The sequence below is a fragment of the Papaver somniferum genome, chromosome 5, assembly GCF_003573695.1.
Source record: "Papaver somniferum cultivar HN1 chromosome 5, ASM357369v1, whole genome shotgun sequence".
Classification (NCBI taxonomy): Eukaryota; Viridiplantae; Streptophyta; class Magnoliopsida; order Ranunculales; family Papaveraceae; genus Papaver; species Papaver somniferum.
Window position 1 is genome coordinate 23389358 of NC_039362.1, and position 20933 is coordinate 23410290.

General features: G+C 38.2%; 1 protein-coding gene across 1 annotated transcript; it reads left to right on the forward strand.

Moving 5' to 3' along the window:
- The first annotated feature begins 1042 nt into the window (after positions 1-1042).
- LOC113281163 (auxin response factor 2B-like) lies at positions 1043-5527 on the forward strand. Its single transcript, XM_026529823.1, has 14 exons — positions 1043-1505; positions 1592-1704; positions 1833-1928; positions 2035-2091; positions 2189-2344; positions 2456-2540; positions 2686-2776; positions 2858-3022; positions 3115-3234; positions 3341-3416; positions 3493-3661; positions 3781-4709; positions 4783-4973; positions 5131-5527. The coding sequence occupies exons 1-14, from the start codon at positions 1337-1339 to the stop codon at positions 5282-5284; spliced, it is 2571 nt and encodes an 856-aa protein (XP_026385608.1). The 5' UTR covers positions 1043-1336; the 3' UTR covers positions 5285-5527.
- The last annotated feature ends 15406 nt before the right edge of the window (positions 5528-20933 follow it).

The window sequence follows — 20933 nt, forward strand, 5'->3', positions numbered from 1 at the left end:
GGTCCACAAAACCAAAACCACAACAACCAGCATCTCAATTCTTGCTAACCCTGAATCCAAACGGTCCACAAAACCAAAACAACAACAACCAGCATCTCAATTCTTGCTAGACTGTTTGGCCTTAAAAAGTAGTAGTATTCTCCACTACTTAAGTGAAGAACTTTTTTTAGTTAGAATATCAAAACATGCAATTGCAACGTGCTTGGCAAATAAATGGTTCCTTTGGTTTTTATGTATATGAATGTTGATCTGTTCCCGCCTACAAAGCAAATTGTAAATCTTCTGATATAAATATCTAACTGGTATGAATCTTAAAAGTGTAGACACAAAAACAATAAGCTGCCTGCATATTTCGATAAGCTTACACATTTTCTGTCTAATCGGTGTTTATTTTCAAGATTTTGATAATATTTTCTTTCTCAAGAAAATTCATAGCCCAGTTTATAAATAAATCTTTGGATAATTGGTTTTATGGTTACACGTCTCCCTATCTTCATTTTTAACTCTAAAATACTAAATTTTCGGAAAATTTATTCCGACAGACATCCTGCATGAAATAAAATTAGAGTCCACCTTAATCCATTATATACCTATTTCCTCTATGTAATTTCGTTTTAACCATTTCAAGAGTTTGTTCAGTAGGTCTGAAATTTTTTCTTTTTTAAACTGTGAAGATTATTTTTCGGTTCCAATTAAAAAATTTACCACTAATTAATTCCCGTTCCCCGTCTCCTTGCAACATTTAGGGTTGTGGACAATGACCTTTTTGCACTAGTACGATTTCACAAGCCAATGCTCTCTTTATGCAAACACCCCTTCTTCACTCCAGAAGCCGTGGCCTAGTTTTATTTGTCGACAACCCGTATAGAGAAGACCCAAGTTAAAAAATGCTCCCGACCAACCCGTATAAAATTCAGTGGGGGTAAGAAGAGTAACCGGCTGTACAAGTAAAACCTTATCTTTGTGTGTCCGAAATCCCACCCCCATTGGTGAGGTTAAAACTTGACCATGGTTGAAATGATTGCCACTCTGATTTGACTCCTGGTTAAATCTCTTTTCCTTCTTCTTCTCCTTCTGTTAGAGAGAGAAGAAACAGAATCCACTGTACGAAGCAGAAGAAGATAGCATAGAGATAGTTTTAGTTTTGGTGTAGAGAAAATAATAATTTCATAATTTCTTTTCCAGAGAAATGAAAAAAGGATCATCAAAAGCAAGAGATACAATTATAATCTTCATCAGTTAGGGTTTATTAGACTTGTTTTTGTGACAGATTTGTTTGATATCAAGGGTTTATATGATAGATCTGAAGTGAAAACAGAAAAAGAAGAGGGTTTAAATGGCTGGTTCTTCTTCAGATGCTACGGTGAAGCTAAATTGTAATACTACTAGTCGTGGTGGTGGTGGTGGAGATAGTATGAGTTCCGGTGGTGGAGATAGTATGGTGAAAAACACTCCTAATTGTGAAACACCAAGAAGTTATTCCAATTTTACAGCAGGAGGAAAAGGTAAGAAGAATAATAATTTTACTTTTCTTTTTCTTTTTTTCTTGAAGGATCTGTGATTTTGATTGATATCTTCTTCTTGTTTGTAGTTACAGAAGAAGCTCTATATACAGAGCTGTGGCACGCTTGTGCTGGTCCTCTTGTGACTGTACCACGTGAAGGAGAAAGAGTTTTCTATTTTCCTCAAGGTCACATTGAACAAGTATGTGTATATCACTGGACACAACTTCATTTGTGGAGGAATTTTTCCTTATTTCAAACATTTTTTTTTTTTTTGGAGAATTTTGCTTGTTCTTATGTGTGTTTATTTATGTTTTAACAAAAATTTAGGTTGAAGCATCGACAAATCAGGTGGCAGATCAGCAAATGCCGGTTTGTGATCTACCATGGAAGATCCTTTGCCGTGTAATAAACGTACACTTAAAGGTACAGTATGAATTAGGGTTTCTTCTTTCCTTCTTCTTTTCTCGTCTTTGAAGTTTCAATTGAAGTGCCTCTTTCTTGACAAGATGTGTTTTGCTTACTTCTGTAGGCTGAGCCAGATACTGATGAGGTTTTTGCACAAGTGACTTTACTTCCAGAGAGTAACGTATGATTTCTTTCTTTGTTCATTTATTTGTTGGATATTTAGCCATGGAATTGTAGGATTAAAATGAGCTGACAGAATTTGATATGACTTGTAACAGCAAGATGAGCATGCAGTGGAGAAAGAGCCATTACCGCCAGCACCTCCTAGGCCACATTCACATTCATTTTGCAAAACTTTAACAGCCTCCGATACAAGCACACATGGTGGATTCTCTGTGTTGAGACGGCATGCCGATGAATGTTTGCCACCTTTGGTTGGTTCCTTTCTTTGGTTTTGTGTTTCCTTTCTTTGGTTTTGTGTTTCCTTTCTTTGTTGGTTTCCATGGCAGGTAGTTGATGTATTTTTTCATGGATGACTTTGACAGGATATGGGGCGACAACCTCCTACCCAGGAATTGGTTGCTAAGGATTTGCATGGAACTGAGTGGCGATTCCGTCATATATTCCGAGGTGAGATTCTTTCAGTCTCTTCTGTTTTTCCTTCAACTTTGAGTGTTTGAAATTCCTAGTGACTAATGTGTCATCAGCTGATATAGTTTTATTTTAGATATTTCATTCCTTGTTTTGTATGGCACTAATTTGCCTTGAAATGCAGGTCAGCCGAGAAGACACCTTCTTCAAAGTGGATGGAGTGTTTTTGTCAGCTCTAAAAGGCTTGTCGCAGGGGATGCTTTTATTTTTCTCAGGTCAGTCTTCTTGTTCATGGTTTCAAGTTGCATGCGTTTGCAGTATGCATGACTAACCTGGGGTGGTTTTGCTGTTTAAAGGGGTGAAAATGGGGAACTACGTGTTGGAGTAAGACGAGCTATGAGGCAACAAAGTAATGTCCCATCTTCAGTTATATCTAGTCACAGCATGCACCTTGGTGTCCTTGCAACTGCGTGGCACGCTATTTCAACAGGAACCATGTTTACTGTCTATTACAAACCAAGGTATGTGGTTACTCAAACAGCTTTCTCGTTGGTGATTATGTGCTTTTGCAATTCCAGTTCAAAGTTTTTATCTCAATATGATTGTGTTGCAGGACAAGTCCGGCTGAATTTATCGTTCCTTTTGATCAATATATGGAGTCTGTAAAGAATAACCATTCTATAGGGATGAGGTTTAAAATGAGGTTTGAAGGGGAAGAAGCTCCAGAGCAGAGGTATTACCTTTGCACATTGGCCCTGTGGAGTTGGGTGCTTCTACTGTTGTTAGAACACATAATACTTTTTAAGTTGTCTGACAAGTCTTCCTTCATTTTATGTCAGGTTTACAGGCACTATAGTTGGCAATGGAGAATCTGACCCCAACAGGTGGCCGTCATCTAAATGGAGATCTCTTAAGGTAGTAGAACTTGTTGAGTAAGGATCCTTCTATTGTACATTGTATTTTCAACCTTTGATCATTTTCATTTTCTTAGGTGAGGTGGGATGAGAACTCTTCTATTCCTCGTCCAGACAGAGTTTCTCCTTGGAAAATTGAACCAGCGTCGACTCCTGCACCAAATACGACTCCTATGCCAAGGCCAAAGAGACCCCGATCAAACTTGGTGCCTTCCTCACCCGAATCCTCATGTATTGGTAGGGAAGGTATATGGTCTAAATTTCTTTCGACTTTTTAATGAATATTTGTGTTCTTCTTTCCTTTCATAACATAGTTAAATGGTAAATATGTTCTGCTAAACATACTTTAAATGTTTATTACCCAGGTTCATCAAAAGTTATGGAGCCTGCATCTGGTTTTTCGAGGGTCTTGCAAGGTCAAGAAACCTCAAGAGGAACTTTTGGTGAGAGTAATGAGTCTGATACTGCCCAAAAGCCTGTTGCATGGCCCAGGTCTACGGAGGACGAGAAAGCAGATATGATATCTAGAGAAAGAGTGTTTGGGACTGAGAACTGGGTACCACCTGTTAGACATGAGCATACTTTTACAGATCTGCTATCTGGCTTTCGATCATCAAATGATTCTCCTCGTCGGTTCTCTTCACATTTAGTTGATCAAACCCGTGATATTAGCTCGTCAAAGAAGCATATCCAGGACCAGGAAGTAAAATTTAACTATGCTGGATCCTGGTCCATGTTGCCTTCAGGCCATTCAGTAAACATGCTGGACTCCGGTGTTAAAGTTCCAGCTCAGACTGGTGAAAATTCGTATCAGAAACAGGGGACTGTCAAATATGGTGGGCTGGGCGGGTATCCTGTATTGCAATCTCTTAGGGTTGAGCAGCAGCCTACAAACTGGTTAATGCCTCTTCTGCCCCCATCTCACTCAGGAACTTTACATCATCCAATAGGTGTAAGGCCACAAGTGTCTTCGATGCAACGCGACACATTAAAACCCAAAAGTGATGGAAACTGCAAGCTCTTCGGTATTGCGCTAAACAGTAATCCTGTGGTGCCGGAGCCAACCGGGTCTCATGTGAATATGACGCACACGCAGGAAGCTACTTTGCATCCTAACCCTCAGATCCCTCATGCTTTGGAGTCTGATCAACAGTCGGAGCAATCAAAAGGTTCAAGGTCAGCTGATACTACTCCAGTGGGTACTGAGCAGGAAACATCTATTCAAGCTTGTCAACAGCGGTCTGGAGATGTTCAAAGTCGAGTCCAGGCTAGTTCAATGAGGAGTTGCACAAAGGTAATTCCTTCACCTCATGGTTAATGTTTCTGTAATTTCAACATACTCATATATGGTTGTATGTTGTTTTTAGGTTCACAAACAAGGGATTGCTCTTGGGAGGTCTGTGGACCTCACCAAATTCAACAATTACGATGATCTGATTACAGAGTTAGATAAGATGTTCGAATTTGATGGTGAACTGATGGCTCCTAGTAAGAATTGGCTGGTAGTGTATACAGATAACGAGAATGATATGATGCTTGTTGGTGATGACCCTTGGAAGTAAGTTTGATTTTTTATTTGATTCTCCAATCACTTCCCAGTTACATACATTTTTTTGTAGTCAAGTATTTTTCCTTACTAAATCACGGTTGCAGTATCTATTCTCATTGAAATATCTGTTTCTAAACCTTCATTTTCATGCATCTGTTTGAAACAGGGAATTCTGTAGTATGGTTCGAAAAATCTTCATCTATACTAAGGAAGAGGTCCAGAGGATGAACAAAGGGACTCTAAACTCGAAGGGGGAGGAAAGCCATAGAAGTCCAATAGAAGTCAAGTGCCAGCAGCTTCCTTCGGTAGAGAACTGCTAGGTTTTTTTTGCTATTGTCAATTTGTGTTTAGAACACGGTTTTGGATCTATGCTTTCGAATTAATCTAATATAATAGCGTTACATATATAGCATTACATAGGTAAGAGACTAAGAGCAGTCAGGTACTCTACGTCATTGTACATAGATTTTTTTTTTTGGTAAAGTTTGTACCGTCACTGTAATAGGGGGTATATCGTTTAATTTGATTATATGGAAAAATGAGTCTTGAGAGTCTTTCCCATGTGGGCTAGTGTCACACGCCCATCTAATCGCCTAAAATTTTCATGGGACATGACCGGCGATGATTGTGGTTCAGTGACTCAACATCACTCAAAATCATTCAGCCTTGCATACTTGCATCAAAGTACGCATATGACTTCGCTCATAAGGCTTTGCACAACGAAAGTCTTTTCTTCTTTCTCTCTAACTCTTCATGCCCCCATAAGCATAAGAGGTTCTGCCATGCATAATTTCTAATAGACAATCTCACAACATTAGCAACACAATCAACACAAAGATATACTGTAACAAACCCATTTTATTGCACTAAAGGAAGATTACAAAACTCGTCCATCACATGGACCAAAAACAAGCCATTAACCCTCTTGGTGAATGCCTAACTCACTCAAACATGAGACTAACTCTCTCTCGTGTAGTGTAGCCTACTGATTTTCCTACTCCTTAGGACTATTTATACAGTAGTTACAATGGCCAAAACCGTGCACAACACTTGCACACGAATGGAACAGCCACGTGTCCCATCAGGTAGTTTTCTTAACTGCCAGCTTGCTTTTCCAACTGCCACCTTTTGTGTTGTCTTGCAGATTGAAGCCACACCTGTCTTGAACGGTTAGGGACACTCTAATCAGGTTATGAACTCATTCCATAACCCTTCCAACTTGTCTCGCACCTTTGGCCCGCTTGTGAAGCCAATAACCAACTTATAACCGTCACTTGAGCCGTATTGCACACTTGCTGCGCCATACTGGATTCTGTCTTGAGCCAACGTTTAGCCCTCTTGGCCCTGCATGTTTATCACTCTAAACTCATGCACGGACATTCCTTAAGCTTCAAACATCGAGGCCAGCTCCTTAAGCTCACTCTAGTTACTCATGCGTCATATATGCTTCACTTCGCCAATTAGCTTGACAATAGCAATGCAACTCTTGCATTACCAACTTGTTTGCATTGTTCAATCTTTGGCCAGCCTTGAACTAATGCCATAGACCAACTCTTGATCTATACTTCACTCTTGCATCATCCTTGAGCTTGGCTAACTCAATTCCATGGATATGCATCGATGCCAACATCGCATGTTGCATCTGTCAACTTTGGCTTGGTCTTGCCTTTGCCTTAATGAAGCTCCATTGTGTCGGTCAATAGCTTCATTCCTTAGCCAAATGTCCGTACAATGAAGTGCTGCACTTGCACTTCATTGGCCCTGCGAGGTTATGCCATTCTTGGCATTTGACAGTCTATATCGTATACCGCTATTATGGCTCCGTGATGCGCCATTACGGCGGAGTACTGACTTGGCCTGCAACACTGTAACGCGTCATCATTATGTGTCACTTGCAGCACCGTAACAGACCTCCCCCACCTAATCCGTTCAACGCCCTCGTTGAACGCAACAAAGTATACTAGTTATACTTGTTCTCCGGCCTTGTACGCTTCTGAGCCCTTCTCAGAAATCAGCAAACTTTGTTTGGGCTTTAACCTTACCAAAACTTCTTTGCCTAGTACTTTATGCCATCACTTAGCTTCACTGCTTTGCCATTGATCTCATATACTTGAGCCACTTCTCGGCGTCATGCATTACGCTTACGCGACTACTCAAATCAAGCATCAATACCCAAATGCAACTTGGAAATTCATCTTGCCAACTCCCTGAATTGTGCTTGAACTTCGCATGAATCATTTGTGCCTAAGTGTACACAAGTAATGATTCCTCCCAACTGATCACAACGATCATTGCCATAGTCTTTTGCCTTCATTTTCCGACTTTAGTTGCACCACGCAACATGACATGACTTATACAAGACTTTGCCTCATTCTTCAATCACTTTGTAACACTCTTGTGCAAACTCGACTGAAATGCATGACATTAGCCATGTGTTAGGATACCCCTAACCCGTAGACCGTCTTCTCAGAGACCAGGCATCCTCTTCACCCGCCTTTGAAACCAGCACTTTAAGCATCACTTGCTCTTTCAAACTGCTACGCTTTAATGTGGCGGAAAAACAACATCATGTTCTTCCTAGCTATGAGTCAATCTTAACTCATTTACTTGATGGACTTACATCTTCATTCTTGCTGCGTTACTCCATGCATTCACTGCCAAATACCTTCGCACTTCCACATAACTCTCAACAACAAACTCGGCTATGCCACCAACTCCTCTATTTGCTTCTTTTCACTTTCAGCGTCTTCTATTGCACATTTTGGCTTAATATTGCTATATAGAATCTTCCATGCAAACTAGCTTTACTTTGAATGAAAGAGGCAAGGATTTCATATCAAATACCCTCATTCACTACTACCTTACATAGAGAGACAATTCCCAACACCAAGGTCCACTCGACCCAAACTGAAAGTATACTCAAACTTGAGCAAATACTCGCGCCAACTGATTGCAACTTGTAAGACCTAACAAGCCTTCCAATACTGACTTCAACTTCACTTCTAAGCAACAAAGGAAGCGAGACATCACCTACTGTCCCCAATGTAGCAATTCACTTTGCCACATGCACTCTTACAACTGATGCTATCATGTTGCTTTAGCTTTCATGAAAATTTCTTCAATAATGGCCACATGCCATCTTTGTGCATCACCACTACTTTGTCCTTCTTTCTCCATGCATCTACAATTCGCCTAACTTGCATTTCTTCACGCATTATGCATTCTAGCCATGCCCAAATCCCATTTGGCGCATGCTACTGTTGCATAAATGCTATGCCAATTAGCACCCAAATTTTAATGCAAACTTGTGCACCTTTGCACAACTGGAACATACTTAACTTGGTGATTCTGAGCATCACCATAGATCTCAGCAAAGTCATATTACTCAATGACTTTCGCGGACAATTATCTTGAACAATATTAACAAGGCACAATCCTTGCAAATGAGGCGCCACTGCCTACGTTCCATGAAGCAAGAATGCCGCATTCTTCTTCAAACTTGGAACTCATTTTTACTGCCCATGCACATCTGGTTACTCTTGTCTTTCCCCTTCTCCAAAATGAACTTCAGTAGCAACAATTGTTGATTTGCAGTCGACAAGAACATCCTCTTGTGGTTATGATCAAATGCAGGTCTTTGGACACCCTTGTCCAAGCATATTGATCCCACTCATAAACCAGGTGCAAGCACACTCCCTGTGCTCGTCTAGCATCAACGAAGAACTCTTTGCAAACACAAGACCGTGGTGCATCGGTTTTCCCCTAACTTGCGATTATTTCTTCAGGCTTTCAATAAGCTTTATGCTAGATAAGAATTGGCCATCCAATTCTCCTTTTATGGCATCACATTGCCACAAAAATGCTGATTCACAATCATACTTTGCATTTCCACTAAGGTATATGCATTCAAGAGAGATAACTTTAATCTTCTAACCAACTGGCTATGATGAAAACACATTCAATCTATCGCATAGACATGTTCTTCATCTTATTTGCCACTGCAAAGACCATCAACTTCTTTGTATTCAGGAATTTCCCCTAAAATTCCCATTACCTCTTGTAATATACTCGCTACTGATAACACCACAAAGATATGCATTCCAAATGCGTAATCTTTGCATACTTGTGAGAAACATGGTCTTTAACACCTGACTTGCACCATAGAAGTCAGCATACTCCTTAGTTTTGTCATGCCATCACTTGAAAACCCGGTTTTCAATGATTCTTGCATATTCGTCTAACACTTTGGGTAGGAATTTTGACACCTTTGTCATAAACTTTCATGGCCTGTTGCTACTTCAAGCTTCAAGTTCATTCCAATTGATCTTTCCACACAAGACCAACTTCTTCTAGTCTCCATACCAGGGAAACCCAAATAATTATCCACTGAATTTGACAAACAAATGACACCAACTTGAGTAAAAAGAAAGAAAAATCAGCAACTGTGTCCCCTAACACAGCTCTGATACCAGCTTGTCACACGCCCATTTAATCGCCTAAAATTTTCATGGGACATGACCGACAATGATTGTGGTTCAGTGACTCAACATCACCCAAAATCATTCAGCCTTGCATACTTGCATCAAAGTACGCATCTGCCTTCACTCATAAGGCTTTGCACAACGAAAGTCTTTTCTTCTTTCTCTCTAACTCTTCATGCCCTCATAAGCATAAGAGGTTCTGCCATGCATCATTTCCAATTGACAATCTCACAACATCAGCAACACAATCAACACAAACATATACTGCAACAAACCCATTTTATTGCACTAAAGGAAGATTACAAAACTCGTCCATCACATGGACCAAAAACAGGCCATTCACCCTCTTGGTGAATGCCTAACTCACTCAAACATGAGACTAACTCTCTCTCGTGTAGCCTACTTATTTTCCTACCCCTTAGGACTATTTATACAGTAGTTACAATGGCCAAAACCGTTTACAACACTTGCACACGCATGGAACAGCCATGTGTCCCATCAGGTAGTTTCCTTAACCGCCAGCTTGCTTTTCCAACTGCCACCTTTTGTGTTGTCTTGCAGATTGAATCCACACCTGTCTTGAACGGTTAGGGACACTCTAATCAGGTTATGAAATAATTCCATAACCCTTACAACTTGTCTCGCACCTTTGGACCGCTTGTGAATCCAATAACCAACTTATAACTGTCATTTGAGCCGTATTGCGCACTTGCTGCGCCATACTGGATTCTGTCTTGCGCCAACGTTCAACCCTCTTGGACCTGCATGTTTATCACTCTAAACTCATGCACGGACATTCCTTAAGATTTAAACATCGAGGCCAGATCCTTAAGCTCACTCTAGTTACTCATGCGTCATATATGCTTCACTTCGCCAATTAGCTTGACAATAGCAATGCACTCTTGCATTACCAACTTGTTTGCATTTTTCAAGCTTTGGACAACCTTGAACTAATGCCATAGACCAACTCTTGATCTATACTTCACTCTTGCGTCATCCTTGAGCTTGGGCCAACTCAATTCCATGGATATGCATCGATGCCAACATCGCATGTTGCATATGTCAACTTTGGCATGGTCTTGCCTTTGACTTAATGAAGCTCCATTGTGTCGGTCAATAGCTTCATTCCTTAGCCAAATGTCCTTACAATGAAGTGCTGCACTTGTACTTCATTGGCCCTGCAAGGTTATGCCATTCTTGGCATTTGATAGTCCATATCGTATACCGCTATTATGGCTCCGTGTTGCGCCATTACGGCGGAGTACTGGCTTGGCCTGCAACACTGTAACGCGTCATCATTATGCGTCACTTGCAGCACCGTAACAGCTAGTCACTTGACATTTAACCAAGTAAAGCAGCCTACGCAGTTGTATGCTATTGCCTATGGCCCTATTGCATGTAAATATTAATTAATTTGTTTCCTACTTATTGTGGATTTTTCCATTACCTGGTGTGTGGCTTGTTTCCCATACGACGTGTGAAATAGGTTTTTTTCTTGATTCACAATCAAGAGTAGAATCTCAGTCTTGTAACTTATTTTCTTGGGACCTCAGTCTCATAAACAGGAGATTACAACTTGGGCTATATTGAGTTTCCTCCCCTTTAGATTACTAATTAGCATTTCCTCCCCAAATAGATTAAAATTAGTATTTCCTCCTATTGTTAGTTTTTCCATCCATTACTCGGTTAGCTTAGTCAGCATCTGTGCACGCGTGGCATAGGCTGTACATTTTTTCCACGATCTTCGTAAAATACCCTCTACCAACACCAAAGAACAAATCAACGGCACCTATTATTCAATTCAACTCACTTTCAGTCTATTAAAGCTATCCCCAATTTCTGCTCGTGTTCCTGGGTGTTTTTCTCGATCAAGAACCTCCTGTTTCGGATCACATAAACTTCTAGCCACCACCACCATTTAACACCGGTACTGCCTACTCAAATCAATTGAATCATCATCCATCCACATTCAAAACCATGCCAAATGATATCGAACACCATATTTGGGTAAAATCCAATCTCACACACCACTGCACTAGAACCCTCAGCAGATGCAAATTAACCAAACACACAGATCGTCTCCAAACCCATCCATTCATCATTTGTTTGAACTGCAGATAACTCAGATCTAATTTTACGACATACAATTCAGGTCAAATACGACCAAATCCTCAGCGATTAGAAATTCCTCATATCTTTATGTTGTTGCTGCTTGAATCTAACAACACCAATCAATCTAACACCAACATCACCATTAATCAACACCAAAACTTCAATTAACACCAGAAATCAAATCCACTATTGTTACCGATACTACGACCATCTAATTCATCCGGTAAAACAATCAACCCAACTCTGAATAGATCAATTTTTTCTTGGTCTTTTTTTTGTAGAATTTCTCTTCAAAAATTCAATTTCGCATCACATGAAAACCCCAAAACAGATCCATGTAAGAACCCCCAAATTTGTTATTGTTAAACCATCATTACTGCTTCCATCGATGTGAAAGAGAGTCAAAAGGACATGAGTAACAGCTGGTTGAAGCTTCTGAATTTAGGAGAATAGCTCGACATGCATATGTGGGGAGATAACAACGACGATAACTACATTTAGAGGATTAACAAAATAAAATAAATAAATAAAGGGTATTTTAGGTAGTCTACGCGACACATGTACTTTTTCTCCACGTGTAAATTAATGCCGACTCAACTAACCGAGCAATGGATGGAAAAACTAACGATGAGAGGAAACACTAATTTTAATCTATTTGGGGAGGAAACGCTAATTAGCGATCTTTAGAGGGGAGGAAACTCAAAATAGCCCTTACAACTTTCTGTAAGAATAGGGTTTGTATTGAGTGTAAAGATAAAAAGAGAGTACAAGACTTAGTTCTTTATATACACATGATTGTTAACAACGGAAAGTTACTGGTAAGTGGTAACGGAAAGTAATAAATGTAACAGAAAAACAATGACCTCCTGTTACATATAACATATAAGTTATTTTCTGTAACAGTACAGCTGTAATAAGCTGTCAAATATCTGATCGGCTTAACCTAGGCCACTAGATCATCTAACATCCCCCTCAAACTTATGTCCGTATAATAGGCATGAGTTTGGCTTTTAAAACACCAAACTGGGACTTACAAAGGCCTTTAGTAAACAAGTCAGCTTTCTGATCGGAAGTATGAACATAAGAGACTTTGAGAAAGTTAAAAATCGAACAAAATCTCTAATAATGTGATAGTCCACCTCAATATGCTTCGTACGAGCATGGAAAATTGGATTGACAATGAGACTTCCGGTACCCGTATTATCACAAAATAATTTGCATGGTAAGGAGAGATGGACTGAAAACTCAAAAAAATAGGAGAACCATAAGATCTCTGCAGCTGCATTAACAAGATCACGATATTCTGCTTCGGTAGAAGAATGTGATATAGTTTGGTGCTTCTTGGAGGACCATGAAACTAAGTTGCCACCAACATATACACAATACCCAGAGGTAGATTTGCGTGTATCTGGACACCCTGCCCAATCAATATCACAAAAGGCTTGTAAATCAAAACAATTGCCAGAACTAAGAGTAATTCCATGACCAAGAGAACCTTGGGATACCGTAATATCTTTTTAGCTAGCTGAAGATGAATATCAGTAAGACAGTGCATCAATTGACTGACATAGTTAACTGCAAAGCTTATGTCAGGTCTGGTGAGAGTCAAATATTGAAGACCACCAACTAAACTTTTATAACATGCAATATCAGGTAAAGCTTCTCCATCAAAAACTGATGCTCTTTGTCCTTGAGCTACTGAAGTTTTACAAGGTTTACAACCCATCATATCATGGTTTTTCAAGAGTTCAAAGGAGTACATATTTTGAGCCAACAATAGCTTCCTTGCAGTAGAATCATAGGTAGCTTCAATACCTAAGAAATAGTGTAATGGACCTAAATCCTTCATGGAAAATTCAGACTTGATAGAAGTAATGAATGAAGTAAGTAAATCATCTGAAGAACCTACTAAAATAATATCATCCACATACACTAAGAGTATCATCCTTGTTGCGCCTTGTTGATAGATAAACATGGAGGTACCAAAAACAGAATTGGAGAAATCATGAGCAGTAAGATATTTGCTGAATCTTTCATACCAACCCCTTGGGGCTTGTTTGAGGCCATTGAGAGATTTGAAGCAAACAAACATGATTAGGGTGTTGAGGATCGACAAATCCAGGTGGATGCTCCATATAAACAGTTTCAGATAAATGACCATGTAAGAAAGCATTGATGATATAAAGCAAGACTAAGAACACATCTAACTATAGTAGCCTTGAAAACCGGACCAAAAGTTTCTTCAAAATCAATTCAATCAACTTGGTGATATCCTTTAGCTACCAATATAGCTTTATGTCTCCCAACAATACCACCTGCATTGAGTTTAGTCTTGAACACCCATTTACAACCAAGAACATTCATGGAAGGATCATATGGAAAATGAATAAAAGTATTATACTATGTAAAGCTTCATATTCATTGTGCATAGCTTTAATCCAAACATGATTTTTGATGGCCTCTTTGAAGAGTAATAGGAATTGGATTAGAAGGGGGTGTAACTTTACTAAGAAGAGCAATAGGAATTGGATGTTTAAAAGCAGTATTATAACAATAAAGTTCTTAGAAAGATGTTTAGGTAGATGAATACCTGACCTGGATCTTTTGTGCGTTCTTGAAGGATTAAAAGTATCTTGAAGAAGTATTAGAAGTATCCTTTGAGGAAGATGGAGAAGGATTAGTAGAGGATTCAACTAGTATAGCTGGATGTAATATTTCAGCAGGAGATTTAAGAAGAGCCTCAACAAAAGAAGATGTTGGAGTGTCAGATGTAAGAGACTCTTGTGAAGATACTGCTAAAGGAGATAATGAAGTAGAAATAACAGGAACAAAAAGAATTTTTGTCTCATCAAATACCATATTAGTAGTAACATTAATCCTTTGAGTATGTAAATCCATACACCTATATCATTTATGATGTACACTGTAAGCTTAAAACGACACAAGTTGTGGATTTTGGGCTAAGTTTATCTTTTTTATAAGGCACTAGATTTGGATAACATAAGTAACCATAGACCTTGAGAATATAATAATCAGGTGTTGACTGATATAGTGCTTCATAAGGAGATTTGTAGTCTAAAACTTTGGTTGGAAGTCTGTTGACGAGAAAAATAGCAGCTAAAAATGAATCAAACCAAATTTTTTTTTGACATGGAAGCATTAAAGGATAAAGTATTTCCAACTTATGCAATGTGCCTATGCTTCCTTTATGCAGAGACATTCTGTTGATAAAGATAAGGACAAGAAATTAAGTCTCCAAAAGGACCTTTAGTTAACTCAAGTGCTCCATCATATTCAAAGTGTTTCATTGTTACATCAAATAGATTCTCAACAAGAGACTTAAACAACTTGAAACACTGAGTGCTATCGGTTTATTCTTCATAGGGTAAATCCAACTGAATTTGGTGCAATCGTCTACAAAGAGAATATAATATCTAAAACCAAGATGAGATTGCACATGATAAGGTCCCCATATGTCATAGTGTATTAGTACAAAAGGAGTATTGGACACAGAACCAGTAGACTGAAATGGAAGACACTTATCTTTCCCTAGCTGACATGAACCACATACAAAATCAAAAGCTTTAGTAGATAACTTTATACTAGCAGCAACATAAAGTTTTTGAAGTATCTTTGGAGCAGGATGACCAACTATGGAGTGCCAAATTGTTGGAGAAGCCACAATTGAGGAGAAAGCCACATGTTGAGTAGGTGAACAAGTCCTTATAGGATGTAAGCCATCCTGACTTTCACTCTAGCCAGAATATGGTTGTTCTTCAAAGACTTTATTTCATAACCCCATGGATAAAAGATGAAAACACAATGATTATCCAATGTAAATTTAGCAACAAATAATAAGTTGTGTTGAAGATGAGGAACATAAAGGACTTTATGTAGATTAAAGTCATTATTTGAAGTAGATAAAAAACAAGACCATGCTAAAGAAATAGGAAGAAGCTTACCATCTCCTACCAATACTTGATTCTAACCATAATATGATGAATACTCAGTCAACAATCTTGAATCATTTTTCATATGACTAGATGCACCAGAATCTGGTATCCAAACAGGACCAGAAGCACTATGTCACCAATGACCAACAGATTCAAAAGCAAGAGAAGGAGGTTGTACATTGTAGTCAAACTCATTTGTAAACCAAGAGTTAGGTTCAGTACCACTCCTTGTATTAATATCAATACCAAGAAAAGCTTTCTGAAGAGGTGAACCACTATTCTTGGATTGTTGTATTTGAATCTGCTCCTATTAGCAAGATGACCATGTTTATGACAGATTTGACAAGGAATAGAGCTGTAGTCTACCACCTGTTTCTAAGTTGGATGGAATTAAGTTTTTTTAAAACCAGATTGAGGTAATGATGAGTTGAATTGAGGAGTAGAAGATGAATTTGAGTTGTTTAAAGAAGATGTAAAACTAGGAGGCAAACTAGGTTCACAAAACGAAGAATTGTAAGAAGAATTATGTTTCTCGACATAAAAGGCTGAGTTTGTTGATCGATGACAACAGAGGAGAAATACTATGTTTCTTGTTCTTTCAAGAATTGTTTATGACTGATTAATCTAGATCACAATTCAGAGAAAGGAAGAGGAGGTTCATGATTTTGAACGTTTACCACAAAATGAATGTAATCTCTTCCCAAACCTTTGAGCGCATACATGACTAGATATGCATCTGAAACTGGTTCTTCGATTTCTATAAGTGAATCTGAAATATTCTTGAGTTGATGTAAAAACTCACTAATAGTTGAAGAACCTTTCTTGATTGAATGTAATTGAGACCGAAGCATTGATTTTCTTGTAAAAAACTATTCAGTAAAGAGCTTTGCAAGATGTAGCCATTTCTCCCTTGCAGATAATTTTCCAAGAAGTTCTGAAGATAAAGATTTATCAACAGTTGCATTGGTACAATATCCAACAAACTTACTATATTGTAACCAGTCGAGATAGTTTAGATTTGGAACTTGAATGTTATTGATGACAATCATCGGCATTTCTGGAGGGATCGATCCATCAACGAAACCATGGAGATTTGTACAAATCAAGACAGAAGCCATTTGATCTTCCCACACAAGATAATTTGAACCATCTAATTTGGCAGAAACAAAGTTACCAATATTAGGAAAAAAAATATTAAACTTACTTTGAAACATAAAAGGATTATATGTTTGTTGTGGAAATGGAAATGGAAACTGAGATTGTTGTTGTTGATATTGAACATGATATTGCATTGGTTGTTGTAAAAACTGACTTTGTTGTTGAGAGAAATTCACAGAAGGTGTAGTTTGAGATGGAAATTGAATCGGTGTGTGTTGAAGAAAGGATGAAGATCGTTGAGAAACAGATGGAAATACATGAGATGAGAGTGGTTGTGATGGTTGTTGAAAAGAGGTAGACGGTTGTGAGGAAACCACAGGTTGTTGTAATCGATTTGGTGAAGACAAAGGTGGAAATAAATCATGATTATGTAATTATTGATTGTTCTTGTTAGAGCACTGCTCAGTCGAACTCGCAAGCGTTGCTATCTCAAGCTTGTTTTCAATGTTACTATAAGTCTTGATTTCTAGTCTACTTGTAGTGATGTCTCGGACTAGGATAGATTGTGTAGTTGAGCATTAGACTTCACGTTGTTCATCAATTGAAGACGAAGAACTACTAAGGCGAGCTTGTGGAACTTCATCAACAAAAGGTATGTGGAGACTAAAACTCATCTATCACTTGAAAAGTCTATTTATACTCTATCTCCTATATTGAGACATAAGTCGAATTACTATATGGTTTTCGATTATGCACATTTGAGATTTTGAGCTGAGTTTAACTCTCTTACATATTTCTCGAAATATGTGTTGGTAAACTTTCGCTTCAAACAAGTTAATCTTATATTCTTAACGAAAGTCAAACGACGATCATGTGAAAATTTCCGAGTAACATCTTACATGGTTTGTGTGATACAATCATTTGGTGTAGACTTGGAATGTTTCGTTATGATTATTTCAATAATTTGAAAATTGCTTTGATGTTAATAGAATGTGAAAACGGCTATTATCATCCTCTAAGAAAGTTTCGATGATTGAAATAAGGGTTTAGAACACTTAATCAACATTGGATTATAAACTAGTTGTGCACTCTTGCGTATATGTGATCCATGTACGGGAACCATAGTATGCATACCCGTATGCGTACCTGTTTGTTTGAGAAAGTCAGGGAACCTAAGTGCGCGTACCCGTACGCATACTGGCGTAGGTTTATGACCGAAAATTTCTGCTGAGTTTGGAGGTATGCGTACCCGTTCGCATACTGGCGAAAACCAAACTTGATCTGGCTATTCAAGTATGCGTACCCGTTTGCATACTTGAGTGGTTAAAGTTCTAAAATCGGTTGTGACATGAACATATACATTTAATAAGGAGTGCATTCTTTGCAAACCGTGGTTATAATGTTCATGAATTGATTTGAGTGAATCAAACCGATTTTGCTTCAATTGTGTTCTTGTATACTTTTATGAGAATATAGCAATTGAACAACTCTTTAACTAGTTTTATTTGAGTCATTTGAACTAGTTATGGTTAAGATGAATAAGGTTGATATGAGAGTGTTCATATAGCTAGCCTCGGTTAACTACTGTTGAGTCAACATGGTGTACACGTTTAGGTACGGTTACATAAACCTAAATGAGGGTACATTTCATTTGTGTATAACAAGCTAAGTTCGATCTGACGTTTGAAAGATATTAGCTTGACTAATCAGGTTTTCATCTAACGGTGAATATTGAATGCTTTGTTACCAAGGTAACTTAGATTGCAAACCCTGATTTGAAAACTATATAAAGGAGAACTCTAACAACTGGGAAACCTAATCCCCACACCTCATGTGTGATACTAGTTGTATAATCTAGATTCGATTCCCCTTTAACCTTAGGTTTTTCACGAAACCCTGTAGGTTAACGACTTGAAGACTTCATTGGGATTGTGAAGCCAGACCCAACTATTTTCTCTGTAGTTGTGTGTTCTGATCTTGCTGTTTATATCGTATTGAGTACCATCTTATCTAAGATTTGCTCGAGATTTAATCTCTGATAGGCAAGATCAAAAGTAGACACAAACATCTTCGTCTCATCGTTTGTGATTCCACAATATCTTGTTTCGCTACCATACGATTAAGATTACTGTGAGGTGATTGATAATACTAGGATGTTCTTCGGGAATATAAGTCCGGTTTATCAATTTGTTCCTGTGCACCTTGATTTATCAAAAGACGGAACAAAACTCGTAGGTATTTCTATGAGAGACAAATTTATCTATTTCAATGGACTTTTCTGTGTGAGACAGATTTTTTATCAAGTCTTCGACTTTTGGTGTAACAACTCTTGGTTGTGGGTGAGATCAGCTAAGGGAATCAAGTGCGTAGTATCCTGCTGGGATCAGAGACGTAAGGAGCGCAACTATAACTTAAATCAGTGTGAGATTGATTAGGGTTCAACTACAGTCTAGTCCGAAGTTTATTGGTAGTAGGCTAGTGTCTGTAGCGGCTTAATACAATGTGGTGTTCAAAGATGGACTAGGTCCCATGGTTTTTTTGCATTTGAGGTTTTCCTCATTAACAAAATTCTGGTGTCTGTGTTATTTCTTTTCCGCATTATATTTTGTTATATAATTGAAATATCACAGGTTTTGCGTTTAATCAATCAATTGGAAAATCAAACCTTTGGTTGTTGATTGAAATTGACTGATCCTTGAATATTGGTCTTTGGTACCGTTCAAGTTACTTCTGTTATATTCAATCGGCCTCGCGAATTCCTATTTGCTGATTGCAGATTGAATTGAGATATAAAGATATAAAACTCTTTGATATACTTTTCCCTAGATTGAGTCTGACTGTCTAGTTGATTCTCTTGAAAGTATATTGGAGTTTGTCTATTCAAATTGCCAAACGAAATATTGGGTTTGGTTGTTAGACCTCCGCTTTTTCAGTTCTTTTGTGCCGCAGAAGATGCTTGTTGAGTTTGTGTAGTTCTTGTCATTGAGAAAAAGTTGTTGGTTTAATGGTGAAGTAAATGATCGAAAAATGAAGTTGATAGTTCCCCTTTGGTATCTGATACCATGTAAGAATAGAGTTTGTATTGAGTGTAAAGGATAAAAAGAGAGTACATGACTCAGTCCTTTATATACAATGGAGTGTTGACAACGACAAGTTACATGTAACGAAAAGTAATAAATGTAATAGAAAAATAATGACCTACTGTTACATATAACATATAAACCGAAAATGCTAGAATTCCCCACTTTTATACCCCAAAATTTTTACACCCCTATGTGTCCATGTCTTATTGGCTCACTTTTAAAGCGGATCCCCTGTTTTTCCCAGGTGGGGTAGGGTGAGGATGAAATCTATGGTGGATAGGAGTGACACATGGGGGTGTAAAATTGTGGTGTATAAAAGTGGGGATGGGAAGCAGCTTCGCATATAAACTATTTCCTGTAACCGTACAGCTGTAATAAACTGTCATCTGATCAGCTAAACCTAGGCCACTAGATCATCTAACAGTTTCAGAGCTAGTTGGTGTGATAATCTTTTTAAGGCAGGGTTTTGGGCGTTTTAGCTCTAGCTCCAACACCTAGTGAGTCTACAGCCTTACCTGCCATCTTAGTTTTTCACATGCGACTCCATTCACCCAAAAAAACCGAGTTCCTGAGGATTTCTCTCCATATGAAGAAAAATATAAGGGAGAGAGACCAGTAAAATAAGTAAATCCAAACAACAATAGTTTTTACTTTTTACTGGCTTTATCTGAAATTTGTGGTTCCAGTCAACCAGCAGATATTCTCAAGCCTTATTTGATTTTTATTTCTAATTTTCGTGCATACAATAATAGTCTTTGCAAGATCTTTCACATTGTGTTCAGTAGAGTAGAAAGAAAAGAAAAGGTCGCAAGGTTTCGTTTATCTCAACTGCAATAAAGATAATTGCAGTAAAACACCTAAACTGAGGTAGATCCTAAACACGCTACATTTACGTTGAAGCGCAAAGTTTTCAATAAAGTTTAGAAGGACGTAGTTTTAGGACAAACATTTACGTAGACAAGGATAAAACAGCTTTACACGATAAACGGCTGCAATATGAGAAACAACTCCTCACCCCCTGCCATTATTAACCATAAACTTTAAAATACTGGTGCACATAAATTTATGGTGTTAGATATTCTCACCAAGTTTGTTTTTCTTTCGGCTAGTAATGGTCTTAATGGACTATCGAAAATCCTACCTGCGCTTTCTCCTTTTCTTCCAACAATTACTACGGTACAAATAGGGTTTTTCAGGTTTTTCAGTTTTTTTTTTTTTTTTTTTTTTTTTTGGGGGGGGGGG